This window comes from Vulpes lagopus, chromosome 7, assembly GCF_018345385.1.
Source record: "Vulpes lagopus strain Blue_001 chromosome 7, ASM1834538v1, whole genome shotgun sequence".
NCBI classification, from domain to species: Eukaryota; Metazoa; Chordata; class Mammalia; order Carnivora; family Canidae; genus Vulpes; species Vulpes lagopus.
In genome coordinates, this window is record NC_054830.1 from 2174343 (window position 1) to 2196719 (window position 22377).

The 22377-nt window shown below is 59.2% G+C and overlaps 1 protein-coding gene across 10 annotated transcripts in view; it reads left to right on the top strand.

Annotated features, from left to right (window-relative positions):
• CELF5 (CUGBP Elav-like family member 5) overlaps window positions 1-6412 on the top strand; it is a 49031-nt gene extending 42619 nt beyond the window's left edge. For 7 of the 10 annotated variants that reach the window (XM_041764663.1, XM_041764657.1, XM_041764660.1 and 4 more), the window contains 3 exons: window positions 555-698; window positions 3055-3222; window positions 4528-6412. In XM_041764663.1, the coding sequence (XP_041620597.1) occupies window positions 555-698; window positions 3055-3182 (272 nt within the window). In that variant the 3' untranslated portion in view covers window positions 3183-3222; window positions 4528-6412. Of the gene's footprint in view, window positions 1-554; window positions 699-3054; window positions 3223-4527 lie in introns of those variants that run through there. The other 3 variants (XM_041764653.1, XM_041764656.1, XM_041764664.1) reach the window with 3 other exon arrangements.
• The last annotated feature ends 15965 nt before the right edge of the window (window positions 6413-22377 follow it).

Here is a 22377-nt window from a genome sequence, read left to right on the forward strand (position 1 = left end):
TGCAGAGGGGCCGTCGTATACACCACATACAACTCGTCTGATGCTGTAAATGATCTGGAGTTTCAGGTTTAGGTTTTGTTATATTTATTCATGAGAGACACAGGCAGAGGGAGGAGCAGGCTCCTCATGGGGGGCCTGATGGGGGACTCGATCCCGGGACCCCGGGGTCACAATCTGACCCAAAGGCAGATGCTCAACCACTGAGCCAGCCAGGCGTCCCAGGTTTGGGGACTTTTCAGGGGTTTCCGGTTGGCTGGGATTTGGGGATTATCCAGGGTCTGGCATTGAGGGTTTATCTCAGTTTTGGGGGTGTGGGAGGGACTGTCTGAATTGTGTGAATTATCTAGGGCCTGAGGATCCCGAGAGGTTCAGGGTCCCCAGGTGTGGGATTAGGCAGGCGAGGACCCCCTCCCTGCCGTCTCCACGCGCCCCTGCTTCCCTGGTCCCCCCACCAGCTGCAGATGCCAGATGTGGGCTCCGGTCCCGCGCCCCTCCCCCGGGGGGTCCGCCTCCTCTCCTTGGGGGCTTTATGTCTTTCTCTCCCCCACCTGCAGGTCCCGAAGGCTGTAACCTGTTTATCTACCACCTCCCCCAGGAGTTTGGAGACACGGAGCTGACGCAGATGTTCCTGCCGTTCGGCAATATCATCTCATCCAAGGTGTTTATGGATCGGGCCACCAACCAGAGCAAATGTTTTGGTGAGTACCTGCTCCGGGCACCCCGTCCCGTCCCGCTGGCCAGCCCCGTCCCCGACTCCGCCTGCCGAGGAACAGGGGCGCGGGCGGGCGTGGTCCAAAAGAATCCCCATTTATCAACGAGAACGAGCACTTAGTAGGCGCCCTGCTGTGTGCGCCAGCCAGTGCTGGGTGCTGGTACACAGCAGTGAAGGGAGCCAACGAAATCCCTGCCCTCCGGAGCTCAGGGCCCCGCTGCGCTGGCCAGTGGGGTTTGTCCACGGCGGAGATGTTCTGCATCCCTGCCGTCCGAGCCATCAGCCGCCGCTGGCCGCCCGGCACCCCACCCACAGAACCCAAGCTGTGGTTTTAACGAATCCAAATCTCAATAAGCCCCTGTGGCCAGCGACTACGGAGTGGGAAAGCCCAGGTTTACGGGCAGCAGATGGAAATACACAAAGCAGGACATAGGCCAGGGGGCTGGAGGTGGCGTGACAAACGCCATCATCATCTACTCCTAAAGGCGTAGAAGCTGGCACACAGGAGGCAGTGTTTCGGCTGAGCCCCAAATGGTGAGATTTCCCAGCCACAGGACGTCGGGGGTATGGCGTTCCAGGCAGAGGGAGCAGCACATGCAAAGGCCCTGGGGCATGACCTGTCTGGCAGGTTGGAGGGCCAGCCAGGGGCCCCAAGTGGGTGGCTGGGGCAGAGTGAGAGAGGGAGGAGGGGAGGGGAGGGATGGGACAGGGCAGGTCCTGCAGGGGCTCGGGGGGCTCCAAGTTCACACAGCAGCAAGAGGCAAATGTAGTTTTTTTTTTTTTTTAAGATTTTTTTTTTTTATTTACTCATGAGAGACACAAAGAGATGCAGAGACACAGGCAGAGGGAGAAGCAGGCTCCCTGTGGGGAGCCCGAGGCGGGACTCGATCCCGGGACCCTGGGGTCACGCCCTGAGCCGAAGGTAGACGCTCCACCGTCCCCAAAACATAGATTAGAGCCAGTCTGTGTGACTCTAAAGTCTGGACTCTTAATCCCACCCTGTCTTACTCCAAAGGCCAACCGTTGCCTATCTAGTAGGCACCTCCTGTATACGTTCAGTATCCCCATGAAGTAGAAGAATTGCACCTATTTACTAAGGGACGAGGGAGAGGCTCAGGATGGCCACACAGCACAGCTGAGGCCACCCAGTAGGGGTGCTCGTCCAGTGCCCAGGCCCCTCCTCAGCGTCCTGCTTGCGGGAGGAAGCAGGAAATGTGTGCCGTGGGGAGTCCTGTGCCTTCTCAGTCTCTCTGTCAGTATAGTGGGGCGGGCGGGGCAGGTGTTAGGGGACATGACAGATACAAAGACGTCACCCCCTTGCCGGCTCCATGTTCCCTCATGGCTCCCCGTGGGCCTCCGCTCACTCCTGTCCCCACCGCCTCTCCACCTGGCCCCCCACCTGGCCTCTCGCACAGAGCTCAGGGACCCCCGCCTCAAATGCTTGTGCATGCGGTCCCTCGGCCCAGCGGGCCCCTGGCCTCTGTGGCCCCCACACCGTCCCGGGAAGCCTGTGAGGGGCAGGAATGGGGCGGGTGGCCTGGGGTGGCAGGTGGAGGGAGCTGGGGCTGCTGGACACTGCAGGGATGGCAGGCTGGGATGTTTCTCATGGCCTTGGGGAGCACGGGGGGAGATGGGGTGGAGAGACAGAGATGGAGAGACGAAAGGCAGAGGGCAAGAAGGGTAGAAGGTGCACAGGACACTCAGAGTCCGATGCACAGTCAAGATCCCAGAAGGAGGGATCCCTGGGTGGCGCAGCGGTTTGGCGCCTGCCTTTGGCCCAGGGCGCGATCCTGGAGACCCAGGATCGAATCCCACGTCAGGCTCCTGGTGCATGGAGCCTGCTTCTCCCTCTGCCTGTATCTCTGCCTCTCTCTCTCTCTGTGTGTGACTATCATAAATAAATAAAAATTAAAAAAAAAATTAAAAAAAAAAAAAAAAGATCCCAGAAGGATAGAGGCCTCAGAGGGGCAGGGGGTTAGCACCCAGGACCCTGAAGGAGGCAGGCATCCAGGATGGGGAGGGAGGGAGGGAGAATGTGACCCTCCCAGGACCCCCAGGCCTCCCCTGCACCCTCTGCAGCGGGGGAAGCCACAGCAGAGCAGACCCCAGGTAAGGAGCAAGCACCCCGTCCCCAGAGGCATGCAAGTCCAGAGGGTGTCAGAACCAGCCCCGGGCTGCCGTGTGTGCTCTGGTGCCCCCTCCCACCTCGCCGGGCCCATCTGCCCCTGCGAGCGCACACCCCCCGCCCCCAGGACCCCGCGAGCCGGGAAGCCGGGGCTGCAGCACTGGAGCAGAGGACGCCCACGTTGCCCACCATCGCGGGTCCGCCCCGGTCTCCGCAGGCTTCGTGAGCTTTGACAACCCGGCCAGCGCGCAGACCGCCATCCAGGCCATGAACGGCTTTCAGATCGGCATGAAGAGGCTCAAAGTGCAGCTGAAGCGGCCCAAAGACCCGGGACACCCCTACTGACCGCGCCCACAGCCGCCCGGAGGCTGCGGGCCTGGCCCAGGTGAGCCGCCAGGCGGCCCCACCCACACCCACCCACCCCCACCCCGTCTTGGCCAAACACCCCCTCATTCTCCACACCCTCCCCAGCCCCCCGGGGGATGCTGCCGGAGACCACGAGGAGCCCCCAGTTGGGTCGGTGGGGACATAGTCACCCCCATCCCCCCTTTGGCCGGGGCTGGGACAGAGGGTGGAATTGGGATCCGGGGGTGGTTGGGGGATCCTTCCAGAAGAAGGCTTTGAGGGATGAATAGTTCACCCGAGAGGCCAGGTTTGGTCTGGGGTGGGGCGGGCCGTGGGGAGGGGCTTGTGTCCTGTCCTAGGAATCGGGCAGCGGGGCCCCGGTCCATAGCCCTTCGTTTGGTGTAATCGTGCTCAGTGGACTGGTGAGAAAGTGGAACGTTTGCCCTGCTCACCAGCGTGCCCCCCCAAAGATACCCCCAAACAGATCCCCAAGAGTGTATTTTGCCCTCAGAGAGAAACCTTTATCAACAACCAAACACCTTCCTTGGGGAACGAACAGAGAGCCTAAGGGGCCAGTGGGGAAACGTAACTGGCCGCAGGCCTCGGTTAGCCTCATCTGTGCAGTGGGTTCGTGAAAGTCGCCTCCCGAGAGGCAGCAGGGAGCATCCGCTTGGGGATGCCGCGTTTTCCCAGCCGAGCCCAGGACCCGCCACCTGGAAGGCTCCTGATCATTTGTTTCGATTCTCTTTTTTTCCACCGCGAGCGCCGTCGTCATCAAAGCGCTGCGCCTGGGGTCTGGCGCGAAGTAGGTGCTCAGTTAGGGGCTGCGCGTGCTTTTCAGACCCCGGCGAACCAGCACCCACAGATCCGAGGGTATTCAGTCACGGGATCAGGCACCCAAGAGACGCCCCATGCTCCTGAGCACTCTGGGACCGCACATCCTTGCTGAGCACCTACTATGCGCTGGGCTCGGTTTCCAGCGCTCGGGGTCACAGCTGTGAATGACCAGAAGCGGGGTTGGGGTTGGGGGAGGGCTGCCTCTGCGGAGCTTCAGTGCCCGGGAGCGGGGGAGGGGACTCGAGAAGAACCCCAACTCTTGCCCCACACCCCCCCACACCCCCACCCTGGGTTTGCAGGAGAAAACGGGCTCCAAGACCCAAAGTCCCCTCCAAGGTGGTTTGTTGGCCTCCGAATTGGAAAATGGACTCTCTCTCTCTGACAAGATAGGGGCCCCCCGGGTTCCCAGAACCCAGCCTGGCCAGGGCAGCGGGGCGCGTGGGGGGCACTGCCGTAGGCCTGCGTGCCCCCCATCACTGCGCCCTAACGCCCCTCCCTTCTCCGCCAGGTGAGGGGGCCTCCCCACCCCAGGAGGGCTTCCCGCTTCCAACCGATCCCGGACTTTCCCGTAAATTACAACCGAGTTTGGACACCAGCCCTCCCTCTCCTGTCCCACCTCCCCTTGCCCCCCACCCCCTAATGTGAACGGGCAGGGGGGTGTCGTGGTCCGCCCCAGCGCTGGAGGGGGGGGCGGGCTCCTGAGTCGGGGCCGAGGGCTTTACCGCCCCCTCCTTGGTGGCTTCCCCCAAACTAAATCTCAACGTTTCCTATATATATATATGCATATATATATAGAGCTATAGACAGTATATATATTTTTTGAGTGTAGATCATGGGACCAAACTTTTCCGACTTCCTTCCGTCCAAGAGAAGGTGACCCTGGCCCGGTCACTCAGCAGGGACATAAGAAGGGCTGAGGATGACCGGGCAGCCCAGTGTCTCCCCATCTCCCGCTGTCATGTCAGACCAGGGCACCGAAAAGCACTGGGAATCATCAGCCAACGCGATATACCTCCAGGACTTTGGGCCCCTGCCGTCGACGGTTCTCGCAGGCCTCCCGGCTCAGCCAGCTCGAGTGTCCCTGGTCTTAGCAGCAGCTCCCGGAACCCCCAACCCCTCCCGCGCCCCAGGGCCCTGCCTTCCCCGACGATGTAGGCACAAGAGAGACCCCCGCCCCGGCCTCCCCCCCATCATAGCCTTACTCATGTGACCAATAGCCCTTAGCTTTCCGTCAGGGGCAGACAGGGTCGGGGGAGCCCCCCCCAACCCTTCGTGCCCCCTCCCAAGGGCAGGCAGCCACCCTCCCTGCCTTCGGATCACCAGCCTGGAGTTCACGATCTCATGACCAAGATTGCCAAGCGCGTTGGACGAGCCCAACCTGCACAGCACCCCTTTACCAGAGATACCTCTACAAATGATTTTTTTTTTCTTAATTTTGGTCTTTCTGAGCAGATACAAAGAAGAAAAGAGAAAAAAAATGGGGAAAAAATCAGACGACAGTGGATTTTTGTTTCCTAGTTGGGGCGGGGAGGGAGGTCTTGCGGGGCGTCTCTGTATAGCTACTCAAACCGTGAAAACCCACCTTGAAGCACAGAGTCAAGTTCGTGGACGTCATTGGGGCCTCTTGCCAAGTGAGGCGCCAGAGAACTTAATAAGCTCAAGAAAAGAAAAAAAAAATTTGTAAAGAAAAAAAAAAAACAGCATTCCCTTTTGTTTCTACCAAAATGTGTTGACTGACCCAGAAAAAAAAAAAAAAACACATAGCAAAAAAAAAAAAAAAAAAAGGAAAAGAAAAAAAAAATCTTATGACCAACTTGTTTCGATATTCCAGAGTTTGATAATTGTTCCGAGACACTCTAGCGTGCCTGTGTCCCGTGCGTCTGCGTGTGCAAGCACGTGCCCAGGGGCCCCGAGGGGGCCTCGTCCGCGTCCCCGGCACCTGCCAAGCCCCCGCCGGGCCTGCTTGGGAGTGCGTGCTGGCGTGCAGTGGCGTGTGTCCTTCTGGTCCATGTTTACTGGCTGTAAATACCATTTTTATACTCCACATCGAAGACCTACGTGATTTGTACGATGTAACTTTATTTCTGCTACGAGTAATTTCATGAAGTTTCAACTTGCAAACCGACTTTTGGAGACAAACCGCCACACACACACACACACACACACACACACACACACCTCTACACGTACACACAAACACACACAGAAGAGGAAGACAAGAAAGGGACTTCGAGGGAACTTTGGGTTGGCGTGGTTTGGATTTCTGGCTGGAGAGGTCCTTGTCACTGTGGCGTGTTCAGGTGAGAAGCTGCGAGCATCATCTTAATGTCCAAACGCCTCTCTTTGGTCTGGAGAAACTGAAAGTTTATTTAATAAAAGTTTTACTTGCTAAAGGACCGGGTCCTCTCTTATTTGCCCTCTCTCGTCGATGAAAGACCCAGCATCCCAGAACACCCCCGTGACCGGGCTTCTGGCTGACGTGTGCGGAAGTTGCCCAGGTGGGACCGTTTCTTCTGCAGAAGAGCAGGTGGCTGTGCCGGTGGAGCCACACGCGTCCACAATGCAGACGCCGGCCGTGCGCCTGCCCGTTGGCCGCCGTGACCAGGGGGCTCCAATGTGCATCTCCTCTAAATCGAGGTCAAATTCACGTAACGTAAAATTCTCCATTTTTGCCATTTTGCCATTTGTACGATCCAGCGGCATTAGGTAGGTTCACAAGGTTGTGCCTAATTCCAGGACATTCTTACCCGCGAAAGCAGCCCCGTCCCCATGAACACTCACCCCTTGTCCGCCTCCCCAGCCCCCTCCCTGTCCGTGGACGAGTCTGTCCTGCATGTGTCACACACGTGGACTCACACCCCACCGGGCCTCCTGTGTCTGGTTCCCTCCCTGAGCGTCGGGGGCTTGGGGTCCGACCCCGGGGTGGCGTGTGGGCACCTCACTCCTGTCCGCAGCTGAGGGACGTGCACTTGGGAGCACGGACCACGTTTTGTGCATTCGTTCATCTGTCTGCGGACACTTTGGGTGTCACCTCCTTTTGGCCGTTGCACGCAGCGCCACTCTAGATATTCAGGTGTGTGTGTGTGAACACCTGCCTGGGTTCCTGGGTGCAGGGAGTGGGGCCGCGGGGCCGCCGGTGGGGTGCCGTGAGCTCTTGGAGGGGCACCCACCTGGTGACCGGAGACAGAGATGCGCCGTCAGACCTGAAACAGCTGAGGACTCAGCAGCGTCTCAAAGAGGTGAGGCCCAGAGGAGGTGACCCTGGGGAGGTGACAGGGCTGTGGCTGAAGGAGAACCAAAACGAAACTGCATGCCGCTCCTTGCCGTGCTCCTGGGAGGCCTAGAAGTCCCTAAAAAAAAAAAAAAAAAAATTAAATAATTGAGACCTGGGGTTAGAGACACCGGCTTGGGGCAGGGTCTGGCTGGGCGGGGGTGTGAATAGTGGGGACGGCCACAGCCACACTCATACTGACCACTCATCAGTGAGCCACTTAACACCCCACCAGCCACTTGCCACTAGCCACGTCTTTCCATCTTATCAATGACTCCTCCCATTTTCTGGTTCAGGAAACTGAGGCCCAGAGACGGCAAGCGCCTTGCTCCAGCACGTCAGACAGGGCGGGGCCAGTTAGGGAGGAGGCTGGGAAGCTGAGTCCCCCTGGCAGGGTTTTGTGGGTGGAAGGAACAGCCTGGGCAAAGGCTCAGAGGCTGAGATGTTGTGGAGGTTGCACGGTCGGCTCAGACGCAGCACTGGCGGCAGAAGCAGCTGCGGAGGCGGCGGGGCCTCAGCTACACGGGCCCCTCGTGATTCAGCAGCTACCAGGTGCCAGGCCTTGTCCCCACGCTCCCACCGCGCCGGTCAAGGGGGAAGATGGCAAACAAAAACCCAAAAAACCCAGAAGTGCCCATCCCGGCAAGAAAGAGTAACTGCAGAGTGTGCTAAGAGTTGTAACCACAGCGACACGAACAAATCTGGGCTATTATCTCGAGGGCAGTGAGGCGCCCCAGCAGGGCTTTTTTTTTTTTTTTTTAAAGATTTTTATTTATTTATTCATGAGAGACACAGAGACAGAGAGGCAGAGGCAGAGACACAGGCAGAGGGGGAAGCAGGCTCCATGCAGGGAGCCCGACGTGGGACTCGATCTCAGGTCTCCAGGATCAGGCCCTGGACTGAAGGTGACGCTAAACCACTGAGCCACCCGGGCTGCCCTCCCAGGGCTTTGAGCGGGGATCCGAGAAGGACGGAGGGGGGGGCGGGGGGACATCCTGCTGCTGGGAAGTAACTCAACGCTCTGGATAACGTGGCGGGATGGCGGGACAGTAGTTCCACCAAGCATTGATTAAGCACTTACTATTTGCCAAGCATTGTTTCAAGCCTGAGTCACACACGACAGTAGCTGCTCATCACGCACGGCTATTTAAAAGTTAAATCAATTTACCAAAATTATAAATTCACTTCCTTGGCCAAACCAAGCCACGTTTCAAGGGCTCAGCAGCTCTATGTCCATCGCCGCACAGCGTTCCCGCGGACAGCCCTGGGCCGAGCGTCTGTACGATGTCACTCACGTAACCTGCCACCACCCTGTGAGGTATGTCCTGATGACCGCCCCATTCTAGGAGTGAGTAAACTGAGGCCCAGAGACAGCAAGTGCCTGCCTGAGGCAGCCCAGCAGGAAGGGGATCCCAGCCCTCTGGCTGGCCTCTTAACCACCGTGCCAGTGCCGTAGTGGCTAAAATGCAAATGTATTAGATTGTCATTCGAATTATTTATAAGACTCCAACAGAAGCTTTTAACCGTAACTCAAAGTTGCCAAACGTTTGAAACATGCATCCTCACAATACAGCAATTCGGACATGTGCTTGAGACACCGAGGCCTGCTGTGATGTCGGGGTCCACCCAGTGGGAGGGGCTCAGTGAGGTCCAGGGTGTATCAGTTAGCGATCACCGCCTAACAACCACACCCCCTCCCGGCAGTGTAGGAGCTCAAAACAACACGCATTTATTTTCTGATGGTTCCTGGAGTCAGGAATCCCGGAGCTGACTTAGCTGGGTGGTCCTGGCGCAGGGGTCTCTCCCGTCAGCACAGAGACCAGCACATAGGAAGGCTGGACGGGGGCGAGAGGAACCAGTCATGCTGGTGCCCTTGCAGGGCTGCTCAGCTCCTTACTGCATTGACCTCTCTGTGGGGCTGCTAATGACCTGGCAGCCGGCTTCCCTGTGACCCAAAAGAGGAGCGGAAGAGGGACGGAGAGAGTGGATGCTGCCTTTTATGGTATGTGTCCAGGTCACACATCGCCACCCACACCTCGTCCATGTGGCTGTCAGAGGACACAACCCTCTCCAGGCCACGTCCCCTGATGAAAACGAGAGAGTTGCAGGGAATACCGGCAGGGAATACCGTGCGTGTACGTAAAGCATGCATTCTGTCCAGGGACGCGTGTGTGATCGCAAGGGTGTTATGATCACACACGCTGGAGGCGTGTTCACCAGGATGGGGAAGGAGGTGGCTTTGGGGAGTGGGGAACGGAGGGTCTAGAGGAAGCACAGTGGAGCCTCACCTGCAATCTTTACAAGGTGGGTGTATTCATTGCTTAGGAAATTAAGAATTCATCTTAAATACATCTTGTGAAGATGCAAGAATGGAAAAGGCAGGGATGGGAGGCACTTTGGGAAGAGCACCGGCATCTCCCACGACTGCCCCACCGCCCTGTGGAGAGGCCCGCGTGGCAAAGGCCAGCCGTCAGTGAGGGACGGAGTCCTGCCAGCAGCCACACAAGTTTGGAAGTGGGTCTTTCCCCCATCGAGCCTTCACATGAGAACCCGCCCTGGCCATGCCCTTGAGTGCAGCCCACTGCAGGCCGAGAAGCAGACGAGAGAACCCAGCTGAGCACCCTCAGGCTCCCGAGCCTCGGAAACTCAGACAATGAACGGTTTAGGCCACTAAGGTCAAGACTCCCAATCTTGAAGAGAACTTCGGCACAGTTCAGATCGCCAGGATAGAACTGGACCAACTGATCCTCACAGTCATGCAGGTAACTGGATTGCAAGGGAAGCGGGGCCAGAATGCGCCAAAACGAATGGCTGGTTACTGTGCGCATAGGACTTGCCTGACACTCCGGGCTCGGTTCCCTAAATCAGCCCTGCGCCGCCGCCTGCGGGTTTTATCTACTTCCCTATTCCCGGGGCCTGGCTCGGAGCAGTTGTTTGCTGAGCGTCCTAAAAGCATAGACCTGAAGTCTGGAGGCCTTGCGCCGGGGGTTGGAATCGCAGTCATGACACTTGTCAGAACAGCGGCCTATCCCTCGGCTCAGACCTCTCAGTGTCCCCTCTCTGCAGAGTAGGCTCACCGGGCACCCCGTTTTGAGGGTTCTTGTGGGAACGAACGCGTTAAAATATTTAGAAAGCGCGAAGGAGTGAGCGGGCTACACAAGCGCCAAAATAAATCAATCCCCTTTCCAACTTTCCAAAGACTTCCTCCCAGGACACCAGCAGGGGGCAGCAGAGACCAGTATTGGCGTCACCATTTTGAAAGGCCACGAGCATTTATTGAGCACCCACTGTGTGCCACGCACTGCTCTGGAGGCTGCGGGAGGTGGCAAGGGGACCCGTGGGTTCTCTGCGGGGACACTAAAGGAATACCCTGTCCAAATGTCTCAGCCCGTGCCTTAAGGCGGGTGGGGTCAGCCCCGTCCCCTGCGCGGCTGCCAGGCCTTGGCTCTCCTTCCCACTCCGGATGCTGAGATGCTCGGCTGGGACGCAGGCACACGTAACTCCTGAGCAGAGGGGACAGCACTGACCACGGTGGAGGGGAAGGGGTCAACCGGGCCCCAGGGGCGGGGCAGGGGACGCCAGCGGGGTGCGTGGTGGTCAAACCGAGGGTAAGGTGGCCCCCCCCCCCCCCCCGCCCCAGGATGCGGGCTGCATGCTCACCTCTGAGTTCTCAGGACCTGCTGGGTAGAGTCGCGGTCGGCCCGCCCTGGGGCAGCCTCTTTCTCTCTCCAAACCTCAGTTTCCTCATCTGTAAAATGGGACTCGCGACAGCATGCCCCGTCCAGGACTGCGGAGCTCTCATCAGGGAGATTAATTAATGCACCTAAGTTGCGACAGCCGGCGTCATTTTAATGCAGTCCGATGAGGCAAAACAGAACCTGCTCCCAAGTCGGAGCAGTGAACCCTCAGACATCACTCCTAGTGGGTCCGGGCGTCGGCAGCATCTATCGAGCACCTGCTGTGTGCACCGCGGCAGGTCCCACCAGACGGGAAAGCCCAAAACTCCCAGAGGGCGCGTGCAGCACGGCGCCCCGCCCCCGGCCCCGCCTTCTCCCCGCCCCTTCTCTGTCCCGAGCCTACCAGAGTGCGGCGGGGGTGGGGACTATCTACATATTCATGAGCCCATCAGCCAATCCCCGGCCGGGACTCGGGCGGGTCTTTAAGCCGGGTGAGTGACGCCTTAGGTGACCCTTAAAGGTACAGTACCGGCCTGCAGCGAAGGGAGCCTGGCACCTCCCGGCCCGCCTTGGGAGGTGCGTCCAGCCTTGGAGGTCTGTCCAGACCCCGCAGGTTGGGGGGCGCCCAGCAGAGAAGCCGGCTCAGGCCAACGGCGCCGGAGCAGGGGGTAGGTAGGCCTCGAGCGCTCGCTCCCCAGCGAGCCCGGGTTCCCGCAGGCAGCTTAGCTTCAGCACCGGGGGGCACGGACAGGGGCAGGGGCCGCGCCGGCGGGGGGCCGCGTGGACGGGGCCCGGGGCAGGATCCGGAAAGGAGCCCAGGCCGCCAGCCAGCCCAGCAGGGGCCGGGGCCTGCGCTTGTCCGCCTGTCCGCCCCCCACCAAAGCCCCCAGTGAGCCAAGAATCCACCTGACACCCTCCCCCAGCGGCTGTCCCTCCGGACCCCACGGCCTGGTCCCGAATCCCGTGTCGTCCCCAGCTCAGCACAGGCAGCGCCGTCCTCCCGGGGCTGCGGCCAAATATCTGCGCCTTACCTCTGACTTCTCGCTGGCTTGCTCACTCCACATCCGGCCTAGTAAGCGACCCCTGGCACCTATGCTTTCAAAGTTCTGTCCCCAGTCTGTCCACTTGTCTCCCTTTCTCTGCCTCCACTTGGTCCAGCCTCCGTCATCTCCCGCCTGGACCCCCAGGCCCGGCTGCTGCCCCTGCCTGGACCCTTCCAACCCAGTCCACCAAAGGGCACCCGTGAGCACCCGAGTCAGTGCGGCCCTCCTCTGCCCACAGCCCTCCAGGGCTCCCACCTCCCTGGGGGGAAGAGCCCCAGACCTTCCCGAGGCCCCCCAAGACCCTGCAGGACCTGCTCCCGTCCCCTCCCATCCTCACTCACTCTGTTCCAGCCGCACGGCCTCCTCGTTGTTCCTCCAACACTCCAGGCAGGTCTTGCCCCAGGACCTTTGAATAGGTCCTGTCCTCTACCTGGAACCCTCTTCCTCCAGCTTCTCACCTGCAAATTATTCTCACTTTCTTTCCACACACAGGGGTAGCCTTGGGGGAGTGGAGGTGGGAGATGTTAGCAGAGGGCTGACTAAAGCGGTCACAGTCTCTGGAGACCTGGTGACAATGCTGGTCTTTATTTTAAAAAAATATTTTTTCATATATATATAAATATTTTTATATATATAAAATAATCTAATGTTCACCCCCCACCCGGGCATACTGTGAGCTGCCCGACAGCAGGCAGGATTGGGGTCTGCCTTGGTCTTGTTATGTTCCCCAGGGCTCGGTACAGGACCTAGCATACAGCAGGTGCTTAATAAAAGTCTGATGAATCAACAAATAAGTGTCTCATGCCTGGAGCCCTAGCTAGGAGGCATCTGACATCGCACTGGCTCTCACAACAACGCTGCAAACAAAAACGTCACTGGACCCATTTCACAGATGGGGAAATTAAGACCCAAGGAAGGAAAGTGGTTGGCCCGAGCAAACCCAGGCAGACACGAAAAAGGCTTCTGGTGGTCATGAAAGGTCTCATTCCTCAGAAGGCGGCATGGGGGGCAACGGTGGAGCCACGCGGTTGCAGAGGATGGAATCACCTGGCAACCCAATGGCAAGATAGTGTGCGGCCCAGTCGGGGAACGGGTCCGGAGCCGGAAAGTCCGACCCGTGCAGACAAGAGCACTGTGGTCAAGGGATCACGCCATCCCCCAAGTGATGGCAGCACCTGCCACTTGCTCTAACCAAGAGCATATGGCAAGGGCGATGGTGTCACCTCCCATGGTTGGGTTACTTTTCTCCCTCTTGTGTTTTTTTCTTCAACTTATGCATGTAACGTAAAATATGTGTAATACTGTGCATGTAACGTAAACTTTATCATTTGAACCACTTTCAGGCACGCAGCGTAATGGCACCAAGTGCATTCATACAATCTATAACATAAGCCTTCGACGCTGTAATTTTTTCACCTAAGTGCCGTTTTAGCTGCAGCTCATACATTCTGATATGTCGTGTTTTCAGTTTCATTGAATTAGAAGTATTTTCTCACATTTCACGTGTTCCTCTCTGATCTGGATTCTTTTTTTTTTTTTTTTAAGATTTTATTATTCATGAGAGACACACAGAGAGAGGCAGAGACATGGCAGAGGGAGAAGCAGGCTCCCTGCAGGGAGCCCGATGCAGGACTCGATCCCGGGACCCCAGGGTCACACCCTGAGCCAAAGGTGGATGCTCAACTGCTGAGCCCCCCAGGTGCCCCCTCTGATCTGGATTCTTAAGAGAAGTTGGTGGCTTGACGTCCAAATATCCAGAAATTTGTTTCCCCACATGTCTCTTTGCCAATGATATATAGTTCCATTTTGTCATGGTCAGAAAACATTAATTTGGGTGGCTTGAATTCTCTTAAATTTATGATGGTTCATTTCACAGCCTGTCTTGGTGAATATGACAAAAGAATATGGTCTCTCTTGGGGGATATTCCATGTTAACTTGAAAAGGAGGCATATTCTGTTATATGATGGCGTGTTCCATCAAAGTGAGATGGAACTGAGCCACCCAGGTGTCCCTGTTTCTTATATTTTATTTTTTTTTAAGATTCATTTATTTATTCGTGAGAGACACAAAGAGAGGCAGAGACACAGGCAGAGGGAGAAGCAGGCTTCATGCCGGGAGCCCGATGTGGGATTTGATCCCAGGACCCCAGGATCGTGCTCTGGGCCAAAGGCAGGCACCAAACCACTGAGCCACCAAGGGATCCCCCTGTTTCTTATATTTTAATTGTCTGTTGTTAGACAGTGTGCTGATTGGATGTGCTTAGATGCACACACATTCCGGATTCGGGGACTGAGCCCACCATCAGTATACACACCTTGCTAAGTGTCTGCTTTGTCTGTGTTTAATATATTCACCCCAGTGTATTTTAACTGTTCCCTCATACATTTCCTCCATCCTTAATCTTTATATTTAAAGTGAGTGTCAGGGGGATCCCTGGGTGGTGCAGTGGTTTAGCGCCTGTCTTTGGCCCAGGGCGCGATCCTGGAGACGCGGGATCGAATCCCACATCGGGCTCCCGGTGCATGGAGCCTGCTTCTCCCTCTGCCTGTGTCTCTGCCTCTCTCTCTCTCTGTGACTATCATAAATAAATAAAAAAAAATTTAAAAAAAAAGTGAGTGTCGGGGATCCCTGGGTGGCTCAGCCGTTTGGCGCCTGCCTTTGGTCCAGGGCATGATCCTGGAGTCCCGGGATCGAGTCCCGCATCGGGCTTCCGGCATGGAGCCTACTTCTCCCTCTGCCTGTGTCTCTGCCTCTCTCTCTCTCTCTCTTTCTATGTCTATCAGAATAAATAAATAAAATCTTTAAAAAAATAAAAAATAAAGTGAGTGTCTTGCTCATCATAATCCCCCCCACCCCAGTATTCGTTTGCTGAAAAATCCTTCCTTTCTCCTTCATTTTCAAGTGATACTTTCATTGGGTATAAAATTCTGGGTTGACAGTCTTCCTGTCCATAGATATCACTCCACTGCCATCTGACCTGTACATGTTCAAATGAGACGTCTGTGGTGACTCTTACTGTGGGTCTCCTATATGTGATGCATCTCTTTGTCTCCTCAGCCCCCTTCAAAAATTTTCTCTGTAGCTTTAATTTTATTTACTTTTAAAAAGATTTTATTTATGGGGACCCCCGGGTGGCTCACTGGGTGAACATCTGCCTTCAGCTCAGGGAGTGATCCCAGGGTCCTGGGATCGAGTCCCACGTCAGGCTCCCTGCATGGAGCCTGCCTCTGCCTGTGTCTCTGCTTCTCTCTGTGTGTCTCTCATTAATAAATAAATAAATAATTTTTTAAAAAAGATTTTATTTATTTATTTGAGAGAGAGCAAGAAGGAGAGGGAGAAGCAGACTCCCTGCTGACCAGGGAGCCTGATATGGGGCTTGATCCCAGGACCCCAAGATCATGGCCTGAGCCAAAGGCAGATGCTTTGCCGTCTGAGTCACCCAGATGCCCCTAATTGTATTCTTTTTGCATATGACTTACCTAAGAAGGTGTAGAGTGGGGTGGGGGGATATTTATTCTGTTTGGTAGTTTCTGAGCTTTTGGGATCTGTGATTTAATGTCTTTAATTTCTGAAACTTATTGGCCAGTCCCTCTTAAAATATTCAGCCTCTTTTTTTTCTTCTGGGGATTCCGATGACACGTGTGTTAGATCATCTGATCTCGTCCCACAGCCCTTGGATGCTCCTATGCTGTCGATCTGTCCGTTACGCCTAACACTTGTTACCTTTTCAACAGAGAGAGAGCAGACTTTAGGCTTCATCTCTGGCCAGAGGTGGATAAGACTGAGGCGTTTCCTGCATGCATCTTTACCGCTGGCCTTGACTCATGGCAGCCTGAGGGGCGAGTTATATTTTTCTCTTTAAATACACCTCGGTCTTTTTATATGGATAGTTTGATTGAAAGAAAAACATTGGGCAATGACTGTGGACAGAATGGAGAAGGCGAGTAGCAGAAGGCTAAACAGGGCTGAACGGGCCTCATCTAGCCTGCTTGTTCGGCTGCTGGGGAAACCAAGGCACAGTGTGGGCAAAGATCTGTGCACCTGGGCCCTCTGCCCTTGGTATTGGAGGATAGGAAGGGGGGGGCGTCACAGAGACCCAGGCCCTGGCCCAGCTCAGCCGCTGCTGAGGCTTTGGGCTGCTTTCTCAGGGGGTCTCGGTTTCCCCAAGTGGAAACGGTAGCTCATCAGCCAGGCCCGCGGGGCTGGGAGTGCAGGGTGTGTGACCCAGCGGCCTGTCGCAGAGGGGTGGCCGGTCCCCTGGCCCTCCTCCTGGCCCTCCCTGCTCTGCCTCTGTGTTGTGTTTCTCTGTTCCAGTTTGTCTCTGTGCCTCTGCTCGCTGGTCTCAATGTGTCTCCGTCCCCCACCTCTCCCTCTGTCTCCCAGTGTGTGTGTGTGTGTGTGTGTGTGTGTGTGTGTGTGTGTCTCCCTCCCTCTCTCCCTTCTTGTTTGAAGACTGCCTCCCACATCTGCCTTCCGCCGGGCCCGGGCTCTGACCCGCCGTCTGAATGCCTTACTCCGACCGCACATCTGTGGGGTAATTGTCTCCTACGACCACAAGGTACTGAGGCAAATTATAGTTACGGGCGGGGGCCTCCATGTGGGCGAACCGCGTCCGCCGGGCCTGGGCTGTACCGGCCTTGGCGGGGTGAGGCCGCTGAGGCCGAGGCGGGGCCTCCCTGGGCCTGGGCCTGAGAGCCAGTGCCGGCCCCTGGCCCCTCCCTGCCCCTCTTGCCAGACCTGCATCTTTTGTGGCAAGATGAAAATGCCTTTTGTGAAAGTCAGCAGGAAATGCCATTGTTTTGCAAAACCCTGGCCCATTATTTATTCACTCACTGGTCCATTCAACAAATATATTACGGAGCGTCCACTCTGTGCCAGGCGCTGTTCCAGGCACTGAGGCCAACACTGTGAACACGACCCAGGGAAGTCCTTGCCCTCCTGGAGCTCACGGTCCACTAGGGGATGCAGATGAGAAATAAATAATCGTGATAAAGAATGACAAAGCCGGGAAGGGAGCCACATTAAGCGGGGGGGGGGGGGGGGGGGGGGGGTCGGGGGGTCAGAGGGAGGTGAGGGCAGTGAGGGGGTGGATTCACGGCCCTCCCACATCGCAGGGGGAGACCTCCTTGCCGTGTGTCCCTGGGCTTCCGACCCACTTCTCTGAGCCTCAGTTTTCCCGTCTGTAAAAGAGGAACACTCAAAGTACCGACCCCCCATGGCTCTGGGGGCTTGCGTGTGGTCGTGCACCTGGCCCGTGTAAGTGGTCCCTAAATGGCTGCCGTGAATAATGAGGTGCAAGTAATTGGGTCTAGTCCACGTGCTTGCCCTCCGCCAGCAATCGCCGAGCCTGCTGCATGCACAGCTCTGAGCCGGGTGAGGAGGGAGTCCCAGGGACGTGGGGAATGTCGGGCTGGGTTTTGAGCGATGCGCAAGAGTCCTCGGGTGATACAAGAATGAAGGGTGTACCAGGCAGAGGGGATGCCGGGAAGCCAGGCGCAGTGCTTGGGCCTTCACGAGGGGACCTGGGAGCCACGGAGGGTTGCAGGCAGCTGAGAGGAGCACTCAGAGCCCCCCTGAGGAAGAACTGTCCAGGTGGTTCGGGACAGAGCAGGGAGGGAGAGCCCGCGCAGCCAGGACCCCCTGTGCCGCCCTGCTTCACTCAGCCTTGGTCTCCATCCACGAGCAGCACGTGCTGCTCCACAAATCCTGCCTCCCCTGCCCGCTCCCGGCCGGCAGCCTGCAAGGCCACCTGGAAACCCGGAGCAAGTGCTTTCCAGCCAGACGAGCACGTGGGCAGCCCTCACGCGGCAGTCCTTCCTGCTGTCTATCTTCTGCCCCTCCTGCTACCAATGCCGGGCCGGACAGCCAACCCACACAGAGCAGGCACCCGCGGACCGAGATGAGGCATACACCCGGCGCTCCATAAAGGCACCGCAATTATTAGATTACAAAATGCAACGAGCCTCCCCGGCTTGCCCCTTCTCAGAGGTGGGGAGAAGGAAGGGAGGACGGGAAATCACAGGGCGGTAAGAGCCCCTGCTCTGGGCTTTGGTGTTTTGTCTCCGACCCCCACCGCCACCCGGGCGCCCACCTGGGCCCCACCTGGTCCTCATCCTCAGCGATTCTGCACCCTTTTCCAGACAGGGCGCGGGGCCGCGGAGGTGCCAGCCACTTGGAGGTGGCACCAGCCCCAGCTCAGCACCCACCTCCTCCCAGACCCGGGCCCCTGCAGCGCAGCCTCTTCCCGCGCGCCGCACCCAACCTCTCCAAAGGCCCTGGCCCGTTCCCAGGGCGCCCGGGGCGCGGGAGGTGGGAGGTGGGCCGGCCTGGGGGCGACCCCGACCCGCTGCGCCCCAGCGCCCCTCCCCGACGGAGCCGACGGGAGGCAGGGAGGCGGGGGGCCGCCCGGCGAGCCACACTCCTTCCGGGGGTGGGCGGGGGGATATTCCCGAGCAGAGGCTCATTCACAAACCCACGGGCCGGGCGCCGCCGCACGCGCACTCGGGGCGGTGGGTGGCCCTCGCGGGATGGCCCGGCGGGTCTCAGACTAGCGCGTCCCGCCCGCCCCGCCGCTCCCCGCAGCCGCCGCCGAGCCGGGCAGGGGACCCCTCCTCCGCGCCCCGGAGCCCCGGGCCATGGGCGCCCGCTCCCCCGCCCCGCACCCCCCGCCCGCCCGGCCCGCGCTGCGCTCCCAGTAGGCGCCCGGCCGCCCGCGCCCCGCGAGCATGGAGGTGCCCGGGCCCCCCGTGGCCAGCAAGCCCGGGGAGACCTCGGTCAAATGGCAGCTGTGCTACGACGTGACGGCCAAGATGTGGTGGATGGTGAGTGGGGCGCCCCGCGGGACCTCGGGGGACCCCTGGGTACCGGGGTCAGGTGGGGCTGCGGACGCGCCGCCCTTCCCCGGGTGTTTGCAAAATGGGGAGAGGTGGGCACAAGGGGGGAAACCGAGGCCAGAGATGGACGATCAGCGCACCCCAGTCTTCCATCTGGAAGTGGGTCCCAGGCGCATGTCCTGGTTCCGGAGGGCAGTGGGGGCGGCATCCCCCTGGCAGGTCGGCAGGGAAGTAGCCAGGCTGGAGACCTTGCAGGGCCCTGTCCAGGACTCCTGTCGCCCCCCGGGCATCTTGGGGGGCTGGGGGCGGGGGACCCCCCAGGTGAGCTGGCCGGGACTCTGCGCCACCCGGGCTGCGCCTCTGCCCGTTTCTGCGCCCCCTGCCCCCGGGGAGGGAGTGGACGCCCTGCAGCATCCACCCTTAAGACTGAGCACCCTTCTAGACGCTTCCAGGGAGAGTGACCAAGGCCCCCGAGCCAGGGTTCAGCGACGGGGCAGGGTGGGCCGTGGAGGCTGAGGCTCTCAGAGCCAGCACAAGGCCACTAGGCCAACACACCATTGTCTGCCCGACTGTCCCCCGTCCCTGCGTCCCTCTGGGAGCTGGCCTGTCAGCCACAGCCAGGCTCTGGAAGCTTCTCTCAACAGTTCTAGACCATACAGACCGGGTTTGGAGCTGGGTATGCCGTGTGACTAGGGTCAGCGGCAAGGGGCACAGGGGTGCAGGGAGGCATCTCATGACCTGCCACGACCGCCGGTCCCTACCGCCTCTCAGGTTCCTCTGACTTGGGGGGACTGGGGGCAGTGGGAGCTGCTTCCTCGGAGTGTCGCCGTCTTGGGATCCACGGGGACAGGTCTCCCCTCGTTTCTGGGGAGGCTCATGCGCTGCTTTCATGTGTCATCGTTCCTCATCCAGCCAACATTTACTGAACACCGACCATGTCTCCAGCCCTGTTCGCAGGCCCGGGACACAGCAGTGACTCAGACAGAAATCCCTGTCCTCTTGGGGCTGATGTGTCGGTGGGGGAGACAGAAAATAAAAATACCAGTGCCCAGAGTCAGACAACCATGAACATGGAAAGGATTATATGGACCTGGGGGGAGAGGGAGCTTTGAATAAGGCTGGACGATCTAGAAGGGCTTCCCTGAGGAGGTGACATGTGCTCTGAGGCCTGAATGAGACAGAATTCATTAGAAGGGAAAGAGCAACAGTGTTCCAGGCAGCAGGAACAGGCCATGCAAAGGCCCTGGGGCAGCACCGGGCCTGGCCCAATGGAGGGACAGTGAGGAGGCCTGCGTGGCTGGAGCAGCGTGAATGAGGGGAGAGAAGGAGGACGGGAGGGCAGTGAGGGGAGAGGGCAGGCCGTGTGGGGGGCCTTGGGGGCCGCAGGGAGGACTTGGCCCCCCCCAGGGAGCTGGGTGCCCTGAGGGCTGTGGGCAGAGGAGGCCTGTTTTACATTTTTTAAGCTCCCTTGGGCTGCTGTGGGGAGAAGGGCTGGTCCGGGGCTGACGTGGCAGCCGGAGGCCAGGGGGAGCCTGGGGCGGCGTCCGGGCAAGCGCTGATGGGGGCCTGGGGGTGGGAGGAAGAACGGCGGGAACTTGACAATTAACGTGAAAACTCGAATCGTGGAGCGACTTGCTCAGAGGCCCGCAGCCAAGCGGGGGGTGCCGAGCTGACGGGGGCAGAAGGGGCGCGGGGCAGGAGGTCAGCGGCGAGGGCACGAGGCCCCGGGGCCCACCTCCACGGTCCTGGGGCAGCCGCAGGACCTGGCGGCAGGAGGCGCGTTTCCATGCAAACTTGAGGTCTTATCAATGGAGGTAGTAGCCCTGACACCAGGGAGGCTTGGAGCCAGTACTCAGCCAAGGCAGGTGGCCCCTGAAGAGGAAGAGGCTGGCACGCATGGGCACGGGGGCTGCGAGGGGCCGGCAGGAGGGACAGGGTCTGCACAGGCCCTGGAGGGCGGAGCTTGGCGTCTGCGGCCTTGGCTGCACTTGGCTAACACCACTTTCTCCTAAGTGGGTGTCAGATGATGAGGCCTCTGGTGTAGGAGGCAACCAAGCCCCAAGTGGTGGGAATTCCACCCTCTGAGGCAGGGTGGACTCCACGATTCTGAACATCAAAGACCCCAACATGGCTGGGGGTCGGGGGCAGGCGGTGTTGAGAATGTGGGGGGGAGCAGGTAGGGACCCTAGCCTCGGCCCAGAGTCCCTGTGCCTGCACATGGCTGTGCAGGAAATCCAGTCAGCGGGGGCAGGGGGCTGAGCTGGGGGGGGGGGGCAGGGGCGTCTTACAAACTGTGAAGCGCTGCGCCCAGGTGGGGAACCGGCTAATACGCAGTTACTGCAGGAGGGATTGTGGTCAGACCCCAAGAAGACTTCCGTGGCCACGCCTCCTGTTCAGGGAGTGCCTGCTCCAGCCGCGCTGCCCTGGGACCCCGCGACCCCCCATCCCCCTGCCCCCGGGCCCCTCCTTCCTGGGCTCTCAGTCCAGCACAGGAAACAGAGAGAAAAGGAATCAATGCATGAGATTATTTCAAACTGGGAGGAGGCCGTAGGGCTTTGGAAGCGGGTCATAGAAGCCAGGTGGGCCGGGTGGGCCGGGTGGGCCTCCCCGAGGAGGCGGCAGTGCAGTCTGAGGGATCTCAATGGACCAGAGCTCTACGGGCGGAGAGCACAGCATGTGCAAAGGCCCTGGGGCACGACCCAGTCTGGCGTGCTGGGGGGGATGGCGAGGAGGCCCGTGTGTGGCTGGAGCAGAGTGGAGAGGGGAGGGCAAGGAGGGGTCAGGGGAGGTCGCGCAGGCCTTGTGGGCCCGGCGGGGGGTGGTGGGCTGTGTGCAGAGGGCACCAGGGAGCCCTGGGAGGGCTCTAAGCAGGGGAGGGCCTCCGCCGCCCGCCCGGCTGTAAGTGCAGCCCGCCACCTCCCCCGCCGTGTGCCGGGCGCTGGGGTGGGGGTCGGGGTGCGCAGTCTCCCCAGTCCCCAGCCCGCGCCCGCCCGGCCGCCGCCCACTCTGCCCACATCTGAGGCGCCGAGGAGCCGGACAGTCTGCTGCAAACCACGGAATGTTTCCCGGAGCGCCCGGGCCGGGAATGTCGGCGGCGGGGAGGAGAGGGCGGGGAGCCCCGGAGAAGAGAGTCGGGGAGACACAGGAGGCAGGACCGGGGTGGGGGGCGGACCCGGCACCGCTGGGCGCCGGTGCTGAGGCTGCTGTCAACCATCGATGGGCCACCACGAGGCCCCCTGGCTTCAAGGACGGGGAAACTGAGGCAGGCCCACAGAGGCGCAGGCCCACAGAGCTGCGGAGAGGCGGACTCGAACCCAGCCCACCTGGCTGCAGAGCTGGGGCTCGACGGGCAGCCTCTAGGGATGGAGCCAGGGCAGCCTTTCCTGGTGAATGAATGAAGGCAAATGAATGAATGAGGGCTGCAGGCACCACCCAGCCGCCCGGCGCCCGTCAGCCCCTGTCCCCGCGTCCCAGCGCTGCCCTACCCTCCACGCATCCCTCCGCGGACGCGCCCTGGACCCTCCTCGCCCCTT